At 39.1% G+C, this 24,288-nt stretch overlaps 1 protein-coding gene across 1 annotated transcript in view; it reads right to left on the reverse strand.

Annotated features, from left to right (window-relative positions):
• The window catches only part of ACADM (acyl-CoA dehydrogenase medium chain), a 49,023-nt gene extending 38,281 nt beyond the window's left edge, over positions 1-10,742 (reverse strand). Inside the window, exons 1-2 of the mRNA XM_060139739.1 lie at positions 10,628-10,742; positions 749-836 (exon numbers count right to left, since the gene is read on the reverse strand). Of these exons, the coding sequence (XP_059995722.1) occupies positions 749-836; positions 10,628-10,657 (118 nt within the window). The 5' untranslated portion in view covers positions 10,658-10,742. The remainder of the gene's footprint in view (positions 1-748; positions 837-10,627) is intronic.
• Between the last annotated feature and the right edge of the window lie 13,546 nt (positions 10,743-24,288).

Consider the following 24,288-nt stretch of genomic DNA (forward strand, 5'->3'; position numbering starts at 1 on the left):
AAAAACCAAAAATGATAACCCTAGGGAGTTTTGAGTTTGTTATTTCTACCTGGGTGTGAGTTAATTATCTCAGCTGCCTTTTAACTATTTTCTGAGACCAAGTGAACTGAGAAAATGGGTTTTCAACTAGAGGAAAGGTAATAATTTTGAAGCAAAAAGCACTTTAGGGGGCAAAGGATGCTGAAGAAAGGGATTATTTTTCAAATTTTTTGCCTGGGTGGGGCTCTTCATTTTAGAGAGAAAAGGGAAGCAAAATCTTATTCCTTTTCCCTCCGACACCACATGGCTCCCTGATCCCCAAACTGAGAACCATATGTACTGGCATCAAACTGCAGTTCAGATATATTATGGACAAACCAGGCTCTGGCTTATTAGCAGGCACCTAGCACTTTGTAACTAATAAGTGTTTAAGAAGTATTTGTTGCATTCATTTCTAAGTTGAAGACTAGTCATATGTAGCAGTGAATTTGTTATTTATTTGGGGATATATACTTAAGAAAAATGGCAGAAATATATATGTATGCTGCTAATACAGATTTATGTATAGGGTATTATGATGGAGAAGAAAACAAGATCAGGAAGAATGGGTATGACTAACTGTGAACAACCTGTGGATGGTGATTGGTTCTATTCACTTACAGACATTACTAAGTTTGTTTACAAACGTGTTTCAGATAAATACATATAGAAAGCTGCATACATACAACAAACAAAAGTTTAAAATCAAAACACAGAACAAAACACATACCAAAACTAAATCCTGATCCAGGTTCACGGTGTTGGACAGCTTTCGTATGTTGTGATCTCCAGTCAAAGCGAGAAAGACTTCTCAGTACCTACAAAGAACAATTTTATTACAATAAATTTGATAAATTAAACATGAGTCAAATAGAATACTGACAACACAAGTGAGTAGAACAGCTTCTTTGACCATATTCAAGAAAACAGTTTAAGTCATTACTTAAACGCCCTCAACCATAATCTGACTTCTGTATTAAGCCAATTATCAGATATTTGAACACCTATCATAAAGGAAATTCTTTTTTAAAAAAATGCAATGTGGAGAGATTGATTCAAGATGGCGGAGTAGAAGGATGTGCGCTTACTCCCTCTTGTGAGAGCACCAGAATCACAACTGCTGAACAATCATCAACAGAAAGACACTGGAACTCACCAAAAAAGATAGCCCACTACCAAAGACAAAGGACAAGCCACAATAAGATGGGAGGAGGGGCGCAAGCACAATAAAATCAAATCCCATAACCACTGGGTGGGTGACTCACAAACTGGAGAACAATTATACCTCAGAAGTCCACCCACTGGAGTGAAGGTTCTGAGCCCCATGTCAGGCTTCCCAACCTGGGAGTCCAGCAATGGGAGGAGGAATTCCCAGAGAATCAGGCTTTGAAGGCTAGTGGGATTTGACTGCAAGATTTCAACAGGACTGGGTGAAACAGACTCCACTCTTGGAGGGCACAAAGTAGTGTGCACATCAGGACCTGGTGAAGGAGCAGTGACCCTGTAGCAGACTGAACCAGACCTACCTGCTAGTGTTGGAGGGTCTCCTGCAGAGGTGGGGGGTGGTTGTGGCTCACCACGGGGACAAGGACACTGGCAGCAGTTCTGGGAAGTACACCTTGGTGTGAGCCCTCCTGGAGTCCTCATTAGCCCCACCAAAGAGCCGGGTAGGTGCAAGTGCTGAGTTACCTCAGGCCAAACACCCAACAGGGAGGGAACTCAGCCACACCCATCAGCAGACAAGTGGATTAAAGTTTTACTGAGCTCTGCCCACCAGAGCAACAGCCAGCTCTACCCACCATCAGTCCCTCCCATCAGAAAGCTGGCACAAGCCTCTTAGATAGACTCATCCATCAGAGGGTAGACAGGAGAAGCAAGAAAAACTACAATTCTGTAGCCTGTGAAACAAAAACCACATTCACAGAAAGACAGACAAAATGAAAAGGCAGAAGACTATGTACCAGATGAAGGAACAAGACAAAACCCCAGAAAAACAACTAAATGAAGTGGAGATAGGCAACCTTCCAGAAAAAGAATTCAGAATAATGATAGTGAAGATGATCTAGGACCTCGGAAAAATAATGGCAGCAAAGATCAAGAAGATGCAAGAAATGTTTAGCAAAGACCTAGAAGAATTAAAAAACAAACACCTAGGAGAATTAAAGAACAAACAAACAGAGATGAACAATACAATAACTGAAATGAGAACTACACTAGAAGGAATCAATAGCAGAATAACTGAGGCAGAAGAACGGATAAGTGACCTGAAAAACAGAATGGTGGAATTCACTGCAGCGGAAAGAATTAAAAAAAAGAATGAAAAGAAATTAAGACAGCCTTAGAGACCTCTAGGACAACATTAAACGCAACAACATTCATATTATAGGGGTACGAGAAGGAGAAGAGAGAGAGAAAGGACCCGAGAAAATATTTGAAGAGATTATAGTCGAAAACTTCCCTAACATGGGAAAGGAAATAGCCACCCAAGTCCAAGAAGCCACCCAAGTCCAGGAAATAGCCACCCAAGTCCAGGGAACACCCAAGTCCCAGGCAGGATAAACCTAAGGAGAAACACGCCAAGACACACAGTAATCAAACTAACAAAAATTAAAGACAAAGAAAAATTATTAAAAGGAACAAGGGAAAAAGGACAAACAATATACAAGGGAACTCCCGTAAGCTTAACAGCTGATTTCTTAGCATAAACTCTACAAGCCAAAAGAGAGTAGCATGATATATTTAAAGTGATGAAAGGGAAGCACCTATAACCAAGATTACTCTACCCAGCAAGGATCTCATTCAGATTCAATGGAGAAAACAAAAGCTTCAGACAAGCAAAAGCTAAGAGAATTCAGCAGCACCAAACCAGCTCTACAACAAATGCAAAAGGAACTTCTCTAAGTGGGAAACACACAAAAGAAAAGGTCCTACAAAAACAAACTCAAAACAATTAAGAAAATGGTGATAGGAACATACATTTCAATAATCACCTTAAATGTGAATGGATTTAATGCTCCAACCAAAAGACACAGGCTTGTTGAATGGATACAAAAACAAGGCCCATGTATATGCTGTCTGCAAGAGACCCAGTTCAGAACTAGGGATGCATACAGACTGAAAGTGAGGGGATGGAAAAAGATATTCCATGCAAATGGAAATCAAAAGAAAGCTGGAGTAGCAACAATCATATCACATAAAATAGACTTTAAAATAAAGAATGTTACAAGAGACAAGGAAGGACACTACATAATGATCAAGGGATCAATCCAAGAAGAAGATATAACAATTATAAATATATATGCACCCAACATAGGAGCACCTCAACACATAAGGCAAATGCTAACACCTATAAAAGAGAAAATCCACAGTAACACAATAATAGGAGACTTTAGCACCTCACTTACACCAATGGACAGATCATCCAGAAAATTAATAAGGAAACACAAGATTTAAAAGACACCATAGACCAGATAGATTCAATTGATATTTACAGGACCATCTGAAAACAACAGATTACACTTTCTTCTCAAGTGCACATGAAACATTCTCCAGGACAGATCACATCTTGGGTCACAAATCAAGCCTCGGTAAATTTAAGAAAACTGAAATCATATCAAGCATCTTTTCCGACCACAACACTATGAGATTAGAAATAAATTACAGGGGAAAAAAAAAGTAAAAAACACAAACACATGGAGGCTAAACAATACATTACTAAATAACCAAGAGATCACTGAAGAAATCAAATAGGAAATCAAAAAACACCTAGGGACAAATGACGATGAACACATGACGAACCAAAACCTATGGGATGCAGCAAAAGCAGTTCTAAGAGGGAAGTTTATAGCAATACAACCCTGCCTCAAGAAACAAGAAAAATTTCAAATAAACAATCTAACCTTACACCTAAAGAAACTAGAGAAAGAAGAACAAAGAAAACCCAAAGTTAATAGAAGGAAAGAAATCATAAAGATCAGAGCAGAAATAAATAAAAGAAAAACAAAGAAAACAATAGAAAAGATCAATAAAACTAAAAGCTGGTTCTTTGAGAAGATAAACAAAATTGATAAACCTTTAGCCAGACTCATCAAGAAAAAGAGCGAGGAGTCAAATCAATAAAATTAGAAATGAAAAAGGAGAAGTTACAACAGACACCACAGAAATACAAAGCAACATAAGAGACTACTACAAGAAACTCTATGCCAATAAAATGGACAATCTGGAAGAAATGGACAAATTGTTAGAAAGGTATAACCTTCTAAGACTGAACCAGGAAGAAATAGAAAATATGAACAGACCAATCACAAGTAATGAAATTGAAACTGTGATTAAAAATCTTCCAACAGGGCTTCCCTGGTGGCGCAGTGGTTGAGAGTCCGCCTGCTGATGCAGGGGACACAGGTTCGTGCCCCGGTCTGGAAAGATCCCACATGCTGCGGAGCGGCCGGGCCCGTGAGCCATGGCCACTGAGCCTGCGCATCCGGAGCCTGTGCTCCGCAACAGGAGAGGCCACAACAGTGAGAGGCCCGCGTACCACAAAAAAAAAAAAAAAAAAAAAAAATCTTCCAACAAACAAAAGTCCAGGACCACATGGCGTCACAGGTGAATTCTATTAAACATTTAGAGAAGAGCTAACACCTATCCTTCTCAAACTCCTCCACAAAAGTGCAGAGGAAGGAACACTCCCAAACTCATTCTATGAGGCCACCATCACCCTGATACCAAAACCAGACAAAGATACTACAAAAAAAGAAAATTGCAGACCAATATCACTAATGAATATAGATGCAAAAATCCTCAACAAAATACTAGCAAACAGAGTCCAAAAACACATTAAAAGAATCATACACCATGATCAAGTGGGATTTTTCCGAGAGATGCAAAGATTCTTCAATATATGCAAATCAATCAATGTGATATACCATATTAACAAACCGAAGAATGAAAACCATATGATCATCTCCATAGATGCAGAAAAAGCTTTTGACAAAATTCAACACACATTTACAACAAAAACTCTCCAGAAAGCGGGCACAGAGGGAAACTACCTCAACAAAATAAAGGCCATATATGACAAACCCACAGCAAACATCATTCTCAATGGTGAAAAACTGAAAGCATTTCCTCTAAGATCAGGAACAAGACAAGGATATCCACTCTCTCCACTCTTATTCAACATAGTTTTGGCAGTCCTAGCCACAGCAATCAGAGAAGAAAAAGAAATAAAAGGAATACAAATCAGAAAAGAAGTAAAACTGTCACTGTTTGCAGATGACATGATACTATAAATAGATAATCCTAAAAATGCCACCAGAAAACTACTAGAGCTAATCAATGAATTCAGTAAAGTTGCAGGATATAAAATTAATACACAGAAATCTCTTGCATTCCTATATACTAACAACGAAAGATCAGAAAGAGAAATTAAGGAAAGAATCCCATTAACCATTGCAACAAAAAGAATAAAATACCTAAGAATAAACCTACCTAAGGAGGTAAAAGACCTGTACTTGGAAAACTATAAGACACTGATGAAAGAAATCAAAGATGACACAAACAGATGGAGAGATATACCATGTTCTTAGATTGGAAGAATCAATATTGTGAAAATAACTCTACTACCCAAAGGAATCTACAGATTCAATGCAATCCCTATCAAATTACCAATGGCATTTTTTACAGAACTAGAACAAAAATCGTAAAATTTGTATGGAGACACAAAAGACCCCCAATAGCCAAAGTACTCTTGAGGGAAAAAAATTGGAGCTGGAGGAATCAGACTCCCTGACTTCAGACTATACTACAAAGCTCCAGTAATCAAGACAGTATGATACTGGCACAAAAACAGAAATACAGATCAATGGAACAGGATACAAAGCCCAGAGATAGACACACAAATATGGTCAACTAATCTATGACAATGGAGGCAAGGATATACAATGGAGAAAAGACAGTCTCTTCAGTAAGTGGTGCTGGGAAGACTGGACAGCTACATGTAGCAGAATGAAATTAGAACACTCCCTAACACCATACATAAAAATAAACTCAAATGGATTAAAGACCTAAATGTAAGACCGAACACTATAAAACTCTTAGAGGAAAACATAGGAAGAACACTCTGACATAAATCACAGCAAGATGTTTTTTGACCCTCCTCCTAGAGTAATGGAAATAAAAACAAAAATAAACAAATGAGACCTAATGAAACTTAAAAGCTTTTGCACAGCAAAGGAAACTATAAACAAGACAAAAAGACAACCCTCAGAATGGGAGAAAATATTTGCAAATGAATCAATAGGCAAAGGATTAATCTCCAAAATATATAAACGCTCATGCAGCTCAATATTAAAAAAACAAACAACCCAATCCAAAAATGGGCAGAAGATCTAAATAGACATTTCTCCAAAGAAGACATACAGATGGCCAAGAGGCACATGAAAAGCTGCTTAACATCACTAATTATTAGAGAAATGCAAATCAAAACTACAATGAGGTATCACCTCACACCTGTTAGAATGGGCATCATCTGAAAATCTACAAACAACAAATGCTGGAGAGGGTGTGGAGAAAAGGGAACCCTCTTGCACTGCTGGTGGGAATGCAAATTGATACAGCCACTATGGAGAGCAGTATGGAGGTTCCTTAAAAAAACTAAAAATAGAATTACTACATGACCCAGCAACCCCACTGCTGGGCACACAGCCAGAGAAAACAATTCAAAAAGACACACGCACCCCAGTGTTCACTGCAGCACTATTTACAATAGCCAGGTCATGGAAGCAACCTAGAAGAAGATGTGGTACATATATACAATGGAATATTACTCAGCCATAAAAAGGAACAAAATTGGGTCATTTGTAGAGACATGGATGGACCTAGAGACTGTCATACAGAGTGAAGTAATTCAGAAAGAGAAAAACAAATATCGTATATTAACACATATATGGAGAATCTAGAAAAATGGTACAGATGAACCATTTGCAAGGCAGAAATAGAGACACAGACGTAGAGAACAAACGTATGGACACCAAGGGGGGGAATGCTGTGGGGGGGGGGATGAATTGGGAGATTGGGATTGACATGTATACACTAATATGTATGAAATAGATAACTAATAAGAACCTGCTGTATAAAAAATAAATAAATAAAATAAAATTTTTTAAAAATGTAATGCAGGGCTTCCCTGGTGGCGCAGTGGTTGAGAGTCCGCTTGCCGATGCGGGGGACGCGGGTTTGTGCCCCGGTCCAGGAAGATCCCACATGCCGTGGAGTGGCTGGGCCCGTGAGCCATGGCCGCTGAGCCTGCACGTCTGGAGGCTGTGCTCCATAACCGGAGAGGCCACAACAGTGAGAGGCCCGCGTACCGCAAAAAAAAAAAAAGAAAAGAAAATGCAATGCAACTAAAACTGATTAGTAGTATTTGCACTACTAACATGGAGTGTTTCCAAGACAAATACCAATCAGGGGTAGTGGTAGACTTAGAACCACTATTTGAGAAATCTCATCTACAAGTTCTAGAACATTTGTGATTGGGGAGTTGGAACGGGGGTGGGGGTGGGGCAACAATAGGATGGTACCATACATTCAAGAGTTGCCTAGTCCATCAACTTTGATACCCTGTCTCTGGAAAGCCTCCCAGCAATGCCTCTGGGAATCTTCCCCTTGGAGGATCCCATTTTCTACGATACCTCACTTTATTTAATAAAACAAATTAGCCTAAAACAATTTTCTATATTTTCTGCTGTTGTCTGTAAGTATTCTTAGAATATTCTAAGCCAAGGGTAAGCACACTATGGTACCCATCAGTTTTGTAAATAAAATTCTGTTGGAACACAGCCATACCATATTGTCTATTGCTGCTTTCACAGCAGAGTTGTGAAACCATATGGTCCACAAAGCCAAAAATATTTACTGTCTCTTTACAGTTTGTCAACCCTATTCTAAACCATTAATATACTACTTGTCTTAATACCTGAAATACATGCATATTTCTTCAAAAAATATATATAAAAAATATAAGCAGATATTATTCCTTTGCAATTCATTTTTATACTCACAACAGTTCAATGTACACTAAAAGTAACCACTCGCATTTATTAAAGTTATCAAACTGGAAATCATACTGGAACTCCTAAGTAAATGTTTGAGGACAGCCAAAATTACACAATTTATACTTCAAGGAATTTGATGGAACTAAATTCTAGTAAGCTAGACATTGAAAGAAAAGAGCAACTCAACAATATACTAAAAGATCAAGAACTGAACTTGCTTATGTTTTTCAAAATCTGTGAAAAGAAAGTGTCCACTTTGTAGATGACAACTTGAACTTGTAAACAGAATTATCTACATTTAAAGTGACAATGAAGACTGTCAAATATCTTAATTTAAATAACCCTTTCAAAGTGATAACATACTTTATACTACAATTTTGAAAAAAAAAGAGTACAAAAATTCATATCTTCTTTGCAATTTTCATTAATTTTATTTTGGAAGTAAAACATGGTTTCTCTGATACTCATTGTCCAGTCATCATAGACCAAACCTATTCTTCTTTAGTCACATTCCACGTATTAATGCACTGAATCTTTCAGTCAATCCTAAGATTAAGGAACTATTTTTATTCTTATTTTGCATATGTAGAAACTGAGGCTCAGAAAAGTCAAGTAAAATTGGCCAAGGTCACTCTACTTACTATTAGGAACCAGGATTATTATTCTAACATTTACTATCATGAACTCATGCCATCAACCACCTTGCTATACTGCTCTTTCAATTGAAGTATCCTAATTGGTTATTAGATTCCAAAAAACAAACAAACAAACAAAATCCCACAAAAATCAGACCAAAAAACTTGACCCTTCTAAATGTGTGTTTTGACAGCATTGCACAAAATTAGACCTCACAATACAGGTAAAATGGTCTGCTGGGAGACTTTAAATAGGGAATTATTAGTGTATCTAAAATAATTTACAAAAAGTTTACATATGATTTTTCAGGAAAACATGTTATGTAAAACAAAGTACAAAGGTAGCTACAGCCAGGGAACAATGCCCAAAGCCCTGTTAATTAACTTTTCAAACCTGGAAAATGAAGCTAATCTTACTGGGTAATTGCAGAGATGATTAAAATAATATCTTGGAAGCGTAATGCTATATAAATATTGGTTACTACTGTGAGCTCTCTGATCAGAACAATGGAATTCCAAACCTCCAAAAGGCAGCAACTTTAATGAAGCATTAACTCTGCAATAACAGCACAGATATAATTAAAGACTTTTGCATATTTCTTAGGAATTAGTCTTAGTTTTATGGGAGTGTCAAAGAAGAGATACAGGGGTATAAGTTTTCTGGATAGGTTTTTCTATTTCCTTTTTTTTGCAAGATTGAGAAATCCCTCTTTTTTTCTGGTGTCAGAGTTTAAAATCATTTTTTAAATCCCCCAATCTCTGCCTTCAGAGTCCATTAACCTGCATAACAATGACAAATATTGGGCAAAAATCCATTAGAATTACTCTAAATTCTAAATCTGCTACTATTTTGGTACAGGGCATAACGTTCTTAATTATAAATGACATTTAAATGGCAGTCTTGTGTGACTATATAAATAATAAAGCTAGCAAAATATATCTAGTGACTGAGACAATTTAAAATCTGTGAGACAACACTAGAATATACAAACAAGCTTCAAAGAAAATTGTGCCGTATGATTTACTTTCCTCTTTTTTTAACGTACACAACGTGGAGGCGTCTCCCTCCATATTACGAAAACAAAAGCATATTAAACTTTTTAAGTATCCTAATGAGCAGCTGCTCCGTTTTCCTTTTCCCCGTGACTTGGCAGGCTGCAATTTGTAGTACAGGGGTCCTCAACCCCCGGGGCCGCAGGATACCAGGCCGCAGCCTGTTACGAACCAAGACACACAACAGGAGGTGCGTGGTGGGCTAGCGAGCGAATCTTCACCTGGGCTCCGCATCGCTCGCATTACCTCCTGAACCATCCCCCCACCCCCATGGAAAAAATTCGTCTTCCATGAAACCGGTCCCTTGTGCGAAAAAAAGTTGGGGACCGCTGTTGTAGTATACATCAATTGCAGAATAAAATTTACTTTATGACTTTCTTCTTAGGCTGGGGATAGAAAGCCAGTAGAGAGTTTTCCCCAAGACATACTAGTTCAGCAAAAACTAGTTAGTTCAGGGTTGTAATTCTGAGGCACCGGCCAATTCAGAGATGGATTTACTTCGAGATAGGATGGGATTCCTCCGGAAAACCTTTGGAAGGGTCTCGGGCCAGAGAAAGATAAGCGATATTCTCAAAAGTGGACGCCGCCTATATCGGAGGCAGTTGCCGAGGGGATAGAGGAAAGTGAAAACGCAGGAAGCATTCCGTCCCACAAGGAGAGGAGGGGGTGGGCGTGAAAGTCAGGGTCCGGAATCCAGGCTATTGCCAGAGGTGGGGTAAGGAGGGCTAAGGCGCCCCGAAGCGGACTCCTTCCTTATCACCGCTTCCCACACCGCCCCCCCCCGCCACACCTATTTCCGGTCCAGGTCCCCCTCGCCAAACACCACAAGCTCCATTTCCCACCCGCGCCGAGCCCTGCTCTTCCTCTCACCCCGCAGCTTCGCCTAAACAGCGCTGCCATGTTGACTCTCCGTCCGGCTACTCAGTCTCTAATCTACCAATTTGTGCCAAGACCGCTGACACGCAGGACGCTGCACCCGTCTGGCCCCGCCCATGTCTGGCACAGACCACCCTCCAGGGTGTAGGCAGGGCCCAGGGGGCGGGGCCTCCGAACGCTCGCTAGGTGACCTAGCCTGCGCCTTCAGCGCCATCTTGGCGGCCTTGGTGCCTGAAGAGCCGCGAGTGGTGGTCCCTGAAAAGGGTTCGCTTCCCGCTTGTCCTTTGAGTTTAGACGATGCGCCCTCTTGGGGGGAAGCTGAGGCTGACAGCTGTGCGGAGAAGGAACCGGGAGGGCGGCAATGGCGAGGGAGGCGGGAACTGGGCGGGCTGCTGGCGCCAAGCGGGGAACTGGCGGGGCACCGGGCTGGCGGAGAATCTGGGTGAGAGGGCGAGGTGAGGAGCCTGGCGAAAAGACGTCTCCCTGGCTTTCGACCTTGACTTTTAACCCGGAGAAACCTATCAAACCCAAATCATTTCTGCCTTGACGATTCAAAGTATACTTTACTCTCAAACGCTGGACACAAAGCTAAACGATGTTTTGTGTTGAAGAAAATTTAAACAAAGGGAATTTAATCAACGAAGCAAATTTGATCTTCCGGCATATTTCCAAGGCTACTTATTACTGTACACGTGTGTAGAAATAAGGGTGCAAGGTGAGCCTATCTAAAGCTTCTGACTCAGCGAATTAATGTTGGAAGTCAATGTCTGCCTGAAGAATTATATTTAAAGTCACCCTTTCCAGTTAGACCCTGAGTTCTGAGATAACTGTGGTGTTTCAAAGCCAGGGGATTTTTAAAGCTGTCAAGGTTTGGTGGCTCTTTGTGAAAGCTAGTAAAAGCCCAGTGCAAGTCGAGAGTATAAATGTTTCCCGTAATTCCCAGGACTTTTCATTTTTATTGTACCATCCTAATTTTAGGCCCTCAGCACTCACCCCTAAATCTTGTCACTAACTTAACTTTTCTTGCCTAGTAGAGGCTGACCATAATCTAATTCTAAGTCAATTGTTTACCTTCTATATCCTGTTACTGTACTCCCTTACAAGAACCTTCCACTTTGTCTTCTGGAAATTTAAGATGTATTTATTGCAGACTGAGTACAAGACAGAACATTAATTAAGAGCTAAATTAAAAGTACCAGGGAAATTCAGTAAAGGGAGAATGCAGTTTGTCCTGGAATCAGCAAGGAAGCTCTCGAAGAGGTAGGTAAAACACAAAATGGACTGTTAAAGATGGGTAGGATTTGACTTCTTTTTTCCAATTTCTTATTGTGAGCATTTTAAACACAGAAAAGATGAACAAAAAATACAAAATCACACATATGCCCATCACTAAATTTAAAAATTGTTATTATATGTCACATTTTATGTATATGTTTGTATGTACATATATGTGTCTGTGTGTTTGTGTTTGCTGGTTGTTTTTGTTTTTGTGAGAACCATAAGCTGTAGACATTAAGGCACTTCACCTCTGAATATTTTTGCTATATATCTTCTATGAGGACATTGTCCTACATAACCACAAAACCTTTATCACGTGGAAGAAAATTAATAGTTATTCTCTAAGTTAATATCCAGTTAATATTTAGATTTCCCTGGTTGTCTGCAAAATGACTTTTGTATGCTGTTTGTTTTTGAACTAAGATCATATCAGTGATTGCCTGTTGCAGTTAGGTTTTAACTTTCTTTGATTTCTTTTAACCAAAAACTTGTAATCCAGTAATTTTGATTTTTTCCTTAAGAAACCAACCAGTTGTCTTGAAGAATGGCCTAATTCTGAGTTGTCTGATTGTACTTATTTTTGCTTCTAGACCTTGTATTTCCTATAAACTGCTAGTTATGAGAAGCTCGAGTAGTTAAGGTTAAATATATTTGGCAAGGATACTTTTTGTCATACTGTGTAATTCATGTTGTATCACATTAGGAGGTGTTTAATGTTAGGTTTGTCCCATTATTTGTGATGGTAAGTTTGACTGATTAACGTGCTGACCAATTAAGGTCATTTCTTTCTATGGTAAAGGTATATTTTTCCCTTTGTAATTAAGAAGCAATCTATAGGGTGATGTTATTGAACCCAAGTTCATGTGCCCAAGACACAGTGAGGCCAAACAAACCAAAACGTCATCATAGTTTGGAACAGAGAAAGGCTCATTGCAGGGCTGAGCAAGGAAAATGGGTGGCTCGTGCTCAAAAGGCCTGAACTCCCCAATGGTTTTTGGGGAAGAGTTTTTATAGGCAAAGTTTGAGGGGAGGTCTGCACTATGTGTGATCTTCCTCTGATTGGTTGGTGGTGAGGTAACAGGGTGGTGTTCCAGGAATCTCAATTATCAGCCTTTTGGTTTCAGCCAGTCTGGGGTCCATGTGCTTGTGCTAAGCATGAGGTTACCATCTTCCACCTGGGCGAGGGCACTTAGTTCCCCTAGAAGAACTCAGAGTTTGTATCAGATTGCTATGTATATCCCTTGAACAGGAACCAGGACCCTGCTCCATCTCTGCAGTGTTTCTTAACTGCCTTTCTTTTGTTTCTGCATTCTCTCACTCTTCTAATTAGTAACTGTTTGAATCTGCCTTTTGGAATTCAGGGAAGGGCTAGGAGCTGAAACCTTTTTCCTACAAACAGGAAATGGGGGACATGGAAAGGCTTTTGTATCAGAGTCCTCCGTTTCAGTGATATGTGGTGTTATGCTAAACAATCTTTCTACTAAATTTTGCCCCTTGGTAGACATGGAATTGAAACAGGAGGGAAGGGGCAGGGCACAACCTTTAAAAGAATGACATAGCCCGAGGACATGACATAAACTGATTAGAACCAAATATGTCCAAGATGACAGACTAATCGACTTCCACTAGACCTTGAGCCTCAGTATAACACATCAGCAAGCTAAATGACACACCCACAGGCACCATGAGAGTTCCAAGGCCAACTATAAAAGTCAAAAAGTGGACAGTGGCCCAGTTCCTGGAAATCCCCACCCCTTCCCCAAAATAGCTGGAATACTCCTCCCACTCATTAGCCTATGAAACTACCCACCCCTATAAAAACTGACAACCCCATACCCAGAGGCCCACTCTTGCCTTCTGAGATGGCCCACACTCTGTCTGTGGAGTGTGGTTCTCTAGATAAATCCACTTCTTGCTTATCACTTTGTCTGTCACTGAAGTCCTCTCTGTGATGAGACATCAAGAACCTGAGCTTCGGGCTTCCCTGGTGGCACAGTAGTTGAGAGTCTGCCTGCTGATGCAGGCGACACGGGTTCATGCCCCGGTCCGGGAAGATCCCACATGCCACGGAGCGGCTGGGCCCGTGAGCCATGGCCGCTGAGCCTGCGCGTCCAGAGCCTGTGCTCTGCAACGGGAGAGGCCACAACAGTGAGAGGCCTGTGTACCACACACAAAAAAAAGAACCTGAGCTTCATTAAGTCCTGAGACCAGGTGTGTGATCTCAATTAAAAGACTGTGGGTTCAAGTCCCATTCTGGGTTTTGGCTGGGTTTGAGTCCCAGCACATGGGTTCAAGTCCCAATCTGGGTTGTGTGGTTCCAGAATCGGCTCTTAATAAATACCTTTGTATTAATTGGGCACTGTTCCACAAACCTTTTACTGCATTTTTAGGTACAACAGTTCAAATAGCTCTCCCCAGTGTTCCTTTGTTCCCTGCCATCTCCCCCTAACTCATGGGAATATGACATAAATGACAGGCCATTCTTTAGGTTAGTGGTTCTTAACCTGGGGCCCTTGAATAAGCTGAAGGTAGACCAGAGATTCCTTTGGAGTTGAGAGAAAAAATTTTATATTCCTTCATACATTTCTGAGGAAAAGATACTCACACAGGTAAGAAAGTAAGAGTATGTAAGTTCAGGTGCTGATAATTTGGTAGATGTGATGGAGGGAATAGTTGGAGATTTTCTGCTGATTGTTTCTATTTCCCAATGAAATGGGAAGTAAGATTATCAACAGAGAGTGAGGGGATATTGGAAATTTGAGAAAAGAATGAAAAATTATTTTGTAAGTATGTTACCCCAAAACTGGGGTTCGCCTTTTGGTGGGTGTTGAGCCAAAAGACACAACCAAGCCAAAGCTCAGGAGAAGGAAGGATTTCTTACCTGCAGCAAGTAGGGGAACACCAGGGATCTTTCCCACAGCAGTGTCTCCCCAAACAGCAAAATTGGGGAATTTTTAAGCTAAGAGTACATGCATATACATGAAGGGGATTGGGTGGTCGACAGAGTCCAAGCTTTCGTTGGTTAAAGTCACAGGAGTCAGAAAAGGTCAACATCATCCTCCCTTAGGTTCCAGTTGATCTGTTGTTGAGCTCTTCAGGCTAATCTTTACCACTGAAACAGAAATGGGAGTCTTTGCAACTGATATATTATCTTTGCTATGGTTACTTCTTTTGCCCAGTAAGTCATTTGCTTCTGCATTCTTTTGTCCCCTTAAGATCATTAATTACTGAGATCTGTTCAAGGATAAGTATTGTAATCAGGCTTAGGTCACAAAATGGCTTAGGCCAAAAATGGCTTCTCTATGTCAAGAAAGCCATGCCTGGTTCTCTTTCTCCAGGAATCCCCTACCCTATCTCTTACAAGTATAGAATATTTTCTTTCTTTCTTTCTTTTTTAATATTTATTTATTTGGTCTTAGTTGTGGCAGGCAGGCCCCTTAGTTGTGGCATGCGGACTCTTAGTTGTGACATGCATGTGGGATCTAGTTCCCTGACCAGGGATCGAACCCAGGGCCCCTGTGTTGGGAGCGTGGAGTCTTAACCACTGCACCACCAGGGAAGAACATAGACTATTTTCTTTTTTCTCAAACTTCCTGGGAGTGAGATTGTGAAGGTATGAGGGACCCTGCAGAGGTACTCGTTCTAATGGGTTGGCATATCTAGTGAGTTTGAAAAATTAATGGAACTAGAATATTGGAAAGAATGAGCCAAAAAGAGAGTAGTAGTCAGGTGGAAGAATGCAGGAAAATAAAGACAAGCTCTAGGGCATCATCGTGGGAATAAGCACTTGAAGCAGAATGGAAAACAATATTATTGTGGGGAAGGAAGACAAAGACTGAGAGGCCAGGTTAATGGAAGGATCATTTCTGTGGATATTGAGGTTACTAAGAATCATGACCATAGTTTGAGATAAAGTAACTTTGAGTCAAGTTCAAAACTCTTGGTAGCATCCATATTTTTCTCTCAGTTAAATAGGGGAAAAAATGATGATAGAATTATAATTTTAAGCTGATAAATTTGGTACAAAACAACATTAATCTTTTTGGTACCTGATTTTTTTTTCTTCCATTCCTTTTTCAAATAGTACTCTAGTTCTATCTTCTCTAGCATTAGTAATAGAGCCAGGAATACTACATTACATTATTATGAAAAATGATTCATAGAAAATGATTTTATGAAACCTAAATTTACACCTCAAGGAGCTGGAAAAAGAACAAATGAAGCCCAAAATCATAGAAGGAAGGAAATAACAAAAATGAGTGGAGAAATAAGTGAAATGAAGACTAAAAAGACAACAGAAGAGGTCAGGAAAACTCAGAACTGGTTCTCTGAAAAGATAAACAAGATTGGCAAATCTTTAGCTAGACTTACCAAGAAAAAAACAGGACTCAACTAAATAAAATCATAAATGAAAGAACCATAAACAAGACGAAAAGACAGCCCTCAGAATGGGAGAAAATATTTGCAAATGAAGCAACTGACAAAGGATTAATCTCCAAAATATACAAGCAGCTCATGCAGCTCAAAATCAAAAAAGCAACAACCCAATTCAAAAATGGGCAGAAGACCTAAATAGACATTTCTCCAGAGAAGATATACAGATTGCCAACAAACACATGAAAGAATGCTCAACATCACTAATCATTAGAGAAATGCAAATCAAAACTGCAATGAGGTATCACCTCACACCAGTCAGAATGGCCATCATCAAAAAATCTACAAACAATAAATGCTGGAGAGGGTGTGGAGAAAAGGGAACCCTCCTACACTATTGGTGGGAATGTAAATTGATACAGCCACTATGGAGAACAGTATGGGGGTTCCTTATAAAAATAAAAATAAAACTACTAAATGACCCAGCAATCCCCCTACTGGGCATATACCCTGAGAAAACCATAATTCAAAAAGAGTCATGTACTGCAATGTTCATTGCAGCACTATTTACAATAGCCAGGACATGGAAGCAACGTAAGTGTCCATCAACAGATGAATGGATAAAGAAGATGTGGCACATATATACAATGGATTATTACTCAGCCATAAAGAGAAGCGAAACTGAGTTGTTTGTAGTGAGGTGGATGGACCTAGAGTCTGTCATACAGAGTGAAGTAAGTCAGACAGAGAAAAGCAAATACCGTATGCTAACACATATATATGGACTCTAAAAAAAAAAAAAGGTTCTGAAGAACCTAGGGGCAGGACAAGAATAAAGACACAGATGTAGAGAATGGACTTGAGGACATGGGGAGGGGGAAGGGTAAGCTGAGACGAAGTGAGACAGTGACATTGACATGTATACACTACCAAATGTAAAATAGATAGCTAGTGGGAAGCAGTCGCATAGAACAGGGAGATCAGCTCTGTGCTTTGTGACCACCTAGAAGGGTGGATACGGAGGGTGGGAGGGAGACGCAAGAGGGAGGGGATATGGGGATATATGTATACATATAGCTGATTCACGTTGTTGTACATCGGAAGCTAACACAACACTGTAAAGCAATTATACTCCCATAAAGATGCTAAAAAATATAAGACCACACTATATGCTGCCTACAAGGGGTTCACTTCAGCTTTAAGGACACATGTACATTGAAAGTGAAGGGATGGAATAAGATATTCTATACAAATAGAACCAAAAGAAAGCAGGGATAGCTATACTTATATCAGACAACATAATTTTAAACCAAAGACTGTAATGAGACAAATAAGGTCATTATATAATGATAAAGTAGTCAATTCATCAAGAGGATATATCATTTGTAAATATTTATGCGTACGACATAGGAGCACCCAAAAATATAAAGCAAATAAAACTTCTGAATGGAGAAATAGACAGCAATATAATAATAGCTGGATAATTCAATACTCACTTTCAACAATGGATAGATCATCCAGGCAGAAAATCAATAAGAAAGCATTCAACTTAAACTACATGTTAGATCAGATGGAATTAACAGACTTAATAGACTTTTACAGAACATTGCATACAACAGCAAGAATATACATTCTTCTCAAGTGCACATGGAACATTCTCCAGGGTTGATCACATGCTGGGCCACAAAAATTTTGGTAAATTTAAGAAGATTAAAATATCAAGCATCTTTTCCAACTATTACAATGGTATAAAACTAGAAATTAATCACAAGAAGAAAACTGGAAAATTCACAAATATGTGGATATTAAATAACATGCTACTGAACAACCAATGGGTCAAAGAAGAAATCAAAAGAGAAAAATATCTTGATATAAATGACAATGGAAACACAACATACCAAAACTTACGGAATGCAACATAAGCAGTTGTAAGAGGGAAGTTCACAGCAATAAATACCTACATTAAGAAAAAATGAAGATCTCAACCTGACTTTACACCTCGAGGGAAAGAAAATGAAAAACCTAAGCCTGAAGTCAGAAAAGGGAAGAAAAAAACCAAGACCAGGGTGAAAATAAATGAAATATATACTAAAAAGACAATTTTTAAAACTGAGAAAGAGGACTCAAAATTATAAATGAAAGAAGAGGAGATATCACAACTGATACCACAGAAATTCATGGGATCATAAGAAATAACTGTGAACAATTATATGCCAATAATTTGGACAACCTAGAAGAAATGGATACTTTTCTAGAAACATGCAACATGCCAAGACTGAATCATGAAGACAGAAAATCTGAACAGACCAATTACTTGTAAGGAGACTGCATCAGTATCAAAAGCCTCCTAACAAAATTCCAAGACCAGATGGCTTCACTGGTGAATTCTAAAAACATTTAAAAGAGAATTAATACCTATTTTTCTCAAACTCTCCCAAAAGATAAAGAGGAGGGGACACTTCCATGATCATTTTACAAATCCAGCATTACCTTGATACCAAAACCAGGCAAGGAGTCTTCAAGAAGAGAAAATTACAGGCCAATATCCCTGATTAACATAGGTGCAAAAATCCTCAACAAAATATTAGCAAACTGAATTCAATAGTATGCTAAAAGGCTCATGTACTGTGATCAAGCAGGATTTATCCCTGATATGTATGAATGGTTCACCATCTGTAAACCAATGTAATATACCACATAGCAAAATGAAAGATAAAAATCATGTGATTATTGCAATAGGTGCAGAAAACGCATTTGACTAAATTCGACATCTTTTCATGATAAAATCTCTCAACAAACTGTGTGTAGAGGGAATGTACCTCATCATAAAGGCCTTGTTTACCTTTCTAAAATGAAAATCTGATTATATCTCATTTTAACACATTCCCTGGCTTATTATTTATAGGATAAAGTTAAAACTTCATTGCATAATAGAAAAGAACTTTTACTTCCTTGCCCCGTGCAATTTCTCCACCTCATTTCCCTCATATTTCTCTGCTATGCTATGCTTTTTCACATGAACTGATCCCTCAGCACATAATACCCTGCCTCTTGGATCTCCATCTGATTTTTATTTGTCCTATGAGAGGCAGCTCAAATGTCACCTTTGGTGAAATTCCTGAAGCTATCTGTCAAATCAAGTAATTTTTCTTGAGTGTTCTTTGTACAAACCTCTTTTATAATATAATGTTAATAAAGCGTTAGGCCCTACATGGCCCAGTCTCTACAGAGTTGTATACACATAGTATAAAAATAAAAGTATTAAATAAAAGGAATTGTAATCTTTTACTATCCCTCCAGAAAAACTGTAGACATTCAATTTATAATCCATGGTTGTGGTCTATTAAATCCCTTTCTCTTTGTTCTATTGATTTATTATCTTCTATTCCAAAACCACAACCAAATCTCTCTCTATCCCCTCCTTTATTCTTCATTTCTTATTGAGGAGAAAACCGACAACAGCAGCTCTTGCTTTTCTCATTTTTTCATCTTCTTTCCTCTCCTCTTTTCGACACTACCTTCCTCTCTTCCATTCCCTTTCTTCCCCTACCCTTCTCTCTCTTTCTTTTTTTTTCTTTGTGGCTTCACTGAGGTATAATTCATACACGTTAAAATTCACACTTTTAAAGTGCACAACGTAATGGTTTTCTAGTATACTCACAGGATTATGTGACAGTCACAACCACCTAATGTTAAAGCATTTCAACATCCCTGAAAGAAACCCCATACCCATTAGCAGTCATTCCACATTTCCACCTTCTCCCATTTACCTTCTGTTTCCAAAGATTTCCCTAATCTAGAGATTTCATATAAATGGAATCGGAATACGTGGTCTTTTGTGACTGGTTTCTTTCACTTAGCATCATGTTTTCAAGGTTTACCCACGTTGCATGTGTCAGTACTTCATTGTTCTTTACAGCTGAATAATATTCCATTGTGTGGTTGTATATCACATTTTACTTATGCATTCATCAGTTGATGGACATTTCAGTTTTTTCCACTTTTTTGGCTATTAGGAATAATGCTGCTATGAACATTTATGTACACATTTATGTACATGTGGATGTATGTGTTTATTTCTCTTGGGTATATAACTAGGAGTGGAATTGTTGGATCATATGGTAACTCTATGTTTAGCATCTGAGGAGCTGTCAAACTGTTGTCCAAAAAACCTGCATCATTTTACATTCCCACCAGCAACGTATGAAGGTTCCAATTTCTTTATATCATCCTCAACATTTATTATCTGTCCTTTTGATTACAGCCATTCTAGGGGATGTGAAATGGCATTTCACTGTGGTTTTGATTTGCATTTCCCTGGTGTCTAAGGTTATCCAGCACCTGTTCATGTGCTTACTGATCATTTGTATATCTTCTTTGGAGAAATGGCAACTCAAATCCTTTGCTCAGTTTAAAATTTGGTTATCTTTTTATTATTGATTTGAAAGAATTTATATATAAATCCCACGTTAGATATATTATTTACAAATATTTTCTCCCATTCTGTGGGCTATTTTTTCTCTTTATGGATGGGTGTCTTTTTTTTTTTTTTTTTTTTGCATTACGCGGGCCTCTCTGTTGTGGCCTCTCCCGCGGCAGAGCACAGGCTCCGGATGCGCAGGCTCAGCGGCCATGGCTCATGGGCCCAGCCGCTCCGCAGCATGTGAGATCCTCCCGGACCGGGGCACGAACCCATGTACCCTGCATCGGCAGGCGGACTCTCAACCACTGCACCACCAGGGAAGCCCAGATGGGTGTCTTTTGAATAAAAATGTTTTTAATTTTGGTGAAGTCCAACTTCTCTGTTTTTCTTTTGTCACTTGTGTTTTTGTTATATCTAAGAAGGTTTTGCCTAACCGAAGGTCATGAAAGTTTAATGTTTTCTTCTAAGAGTTTTATAGTTTCACTTCTTACATTTAGGTCTATGACCCATTTTGAGTTAATTTTTGTGTACAGTGTGAAGTAGTCCAACTTCATTCTTTTGCATGTGGATTTCCAGTTGTAACTGTCTCATATTGCATATCTAATCTAAAGCCAAGGAAAAGTGTTTGCAATTTTTAAACATTTGGATCTATGGTATTTGATATTGTTTGAAAGGTCTTGCATTCTGGAAACAATTGTTTGGTGGCTTAATTGTAGATCTTTTACTTTTTCTGACATTTCATTTTCATTTTTAGTCTTTTTCTCAAAAATTCCCAATTTCCATGACTAAAATAATTATTCTTTTATCATCTCTCCACATAATTTTATTTGTGTATGAGCAAAAATCCAAGCTAATTTATGACCAGCCAAAGTTATAAGCTCAGATCCTGTTATAAATCTTTAAAACCATATTTGTTGGACACTTGATTCTAAGCGGTTGATTTCATAGATTTCTTTTTCTTGAGAGGAAATTTTTTTTCCAAATTCTTTATGTAATTCCTGAAATTATGCCCTAAAATGGTCTACTTTATTATTTATAGATTTTCTTACACAAAGAACAGCTTTTAAATTTTGCTCTGCTGCAGCAAATTTCAATGACCAGTTATGGTGATATTTGCAATATACCTTCTTCCAGTCTGTTTTTTCTTTACCATTCCAGTAATATTACTAGTTTCTTTATCTCTATTTGATTCTACATTGTATTATGCCTTCAAACAAAATTTAAAATATGTCCATTCTTATGTTTTTAAATTATAAAGTAACATAATTACAGTATAATTTCAAAATTATAAGTATTTCAATTTATTTACCAATTATGATTTATTTAGGTATCACTATAACTTGTGCTGTATGCATAATATAATCAGATAGACACATTATGGTGTTATGTTGACACCTAGAAAAAACTTATTGAACCAAATCAATCCATTGATACTGACTAAATGGGTAGTCTATATATATTTTTATATATATATTATATATATATATCATAAATACGGAGAGAGGGAGAGAGACTGATTCACTCTAAGGAATTGTATAAGGAATTGGCTCATTTGATTATGGAGGCTGTTAAGTACCAAGATCTGCAGTTTGCAAGCTGGAGACCCAGGAGAGCTGATGGTATAGTTCCAGACCGAGTTGAAAGCCCTGAGAACCAGAAGAGTTGATGGTGTAAATTCCAATCTAAGTCTGAGGCCAATGTCCCAGCTTAAACAGTCAGGTAGAAGGAATTTTTTCCAACCTTTATGATCTAGTCAGGTCTTTAGTGGGTTGGATAAAGCCCACATTCAGGAGGGCAATCTGTTTTACTTAATTTACCAATTCAAATGTTAATCTTATCTAGAAACCCTCACAGACATAACCAGAATAATATTTCACCAAATGTTTGATCCATGGCCCAGTCAAGTTGATACATAAAATTAACCATCACAATTGGTGATATATTTATATCTGAAACCGAGCAGAACCCTATGGGGCTCCTGGGCACAAGAGCTTTTCTGTGTCCCCTTCCCTGAGTTCCAAAGGGCAGGTTCAAACAGTTACTAGTCAGGGAAGGGGGGGGATGTGGAAACAAGGGAGGAACAGTCAAGAAGCAATAGTGCGGCCTTGGGGCAGGGTCCTGGTTCCTCCTTGAGAGTTATACATAATATCTTTGAGCTCTTCTGCAGAACTAAAACCCCCACCAAATGGAAGGTGATCCAGAAAGAAGGTCACAGTTCAATAACCTCAAGAACCACAAATCATGGGACCACCTGACACCAGAAGATCTCTAGATTGAAGGAATGCAGGCCCTGCACACACACTGATCCTTATCAGCAACAACCCCCGCCCCCCAGACTATAAGACTCCTTACAGGGTTCCCTGGGTTAGGACATACAGTTTTGAGGGCATTAGCCCTCTGTGGCCCCTTTGCCTGGCAAAGCAATAAAGCTGTCCTTTTATACTTCACCCAAAACTCTGTCTTTGAGATTTAATTCAGTGTTGGGGTACAGAGGCCAGATTCGGCATCATGTATAATACTAGAAATTATACATGTGCTTGGTCCACACACTATCATACAGCAATAACATCATACACAATGTAGCAAAAACTGGATTTTGGATTTTGCAGAATCCAAACCCCCTTGAGCACTCAACCACCAGACTAACTAGTGACTAAGAAAAGATGATGTTGACCTTGGCTCACCCTCATGACTTCAGTTCACTAGAGCCTGCCAGCATTTGCCCCAATTTTATGCTGAATTCTCCTTTGCTTAAGCTCCTTCACATGCACCCTTAGCTTAAAACTTCCCCAATTTTGCTGTTCCTGGAGACACGGCTTTGGGAACTATCCCTGGTGTTCTCCTTACTTGTTGCAAGTGATGCTGACAACTCGGGCAGTGTGCACCAGTGCTGAATTGAATCTCAGAGACAGAGTTTTGGGTAAAGTAGAAAAAGAATAGCTTTATTTCTTTGCCAGGCAAAGCGGGACACAGCAGGCTCATGACTCTCAAAACTGTGTGTCCCAACCAGGGAGGATTTGGTGAGGGGTTTTATAGCAATGGTTCAAGGGCAGAGTTGTTGATAAGGATCAAGGTGTGTGCAGGGCCTGCATTCCTTTAATCTGGCTTCAGGTGGTCTCCTAATGAGCTTCTCTGGTTCCTTTAATCTTGCCTCAAGTGGTCTCCTCATGAGTTTCTCAAGGTTATCAAACTGTGACCTTCTCTGGAATGAAGAACGTTAACATCTTCCATTTGGTGTGGGTTTTAGTTCTGCAGAAGAGCTTAAAGATATAGTTATGTGTATCCCTTCAGGTGGAACTAAAGCAGGAGGTAGATGGGCCCCCACAGGGTAAGCAATTAGAAATTCATTCCCTGTGGATAGATACTCCAAGATGAGAATAGCAGGACAATTGAGAGAGGAGGCTGGGCCCTGCCCAGATAGAGTATAAGAGACCACATATTTCTCATTCTCAAAGTCAAGGAGACCTTCCCAACTAGAAAGCTCCTTGGAAGTCAAAAGGGGAGTGATGCCAAGCTACCCACAGGCCTCTTTGGTGGAATCCATCTTGGCTGAGATACGTGCACACACACGGGAGGATCC

Source organism: Lagenorhynchus albirostris, chromosome 2 (genome assembly GCF_949774975.1).
Source record: "Lagenorhynchus albirostris chromosome 2, mLagAlb1.1, whole genome shotgun sequence".
Classification (NCBI taxonomy): domain Eukaryota; kingdom Metazoa; phylum Chordata; class Mammalia; order Artiodactyla; family Delphinidae; genus Lagenorhynchus; species Lagenorhynchus albirostris.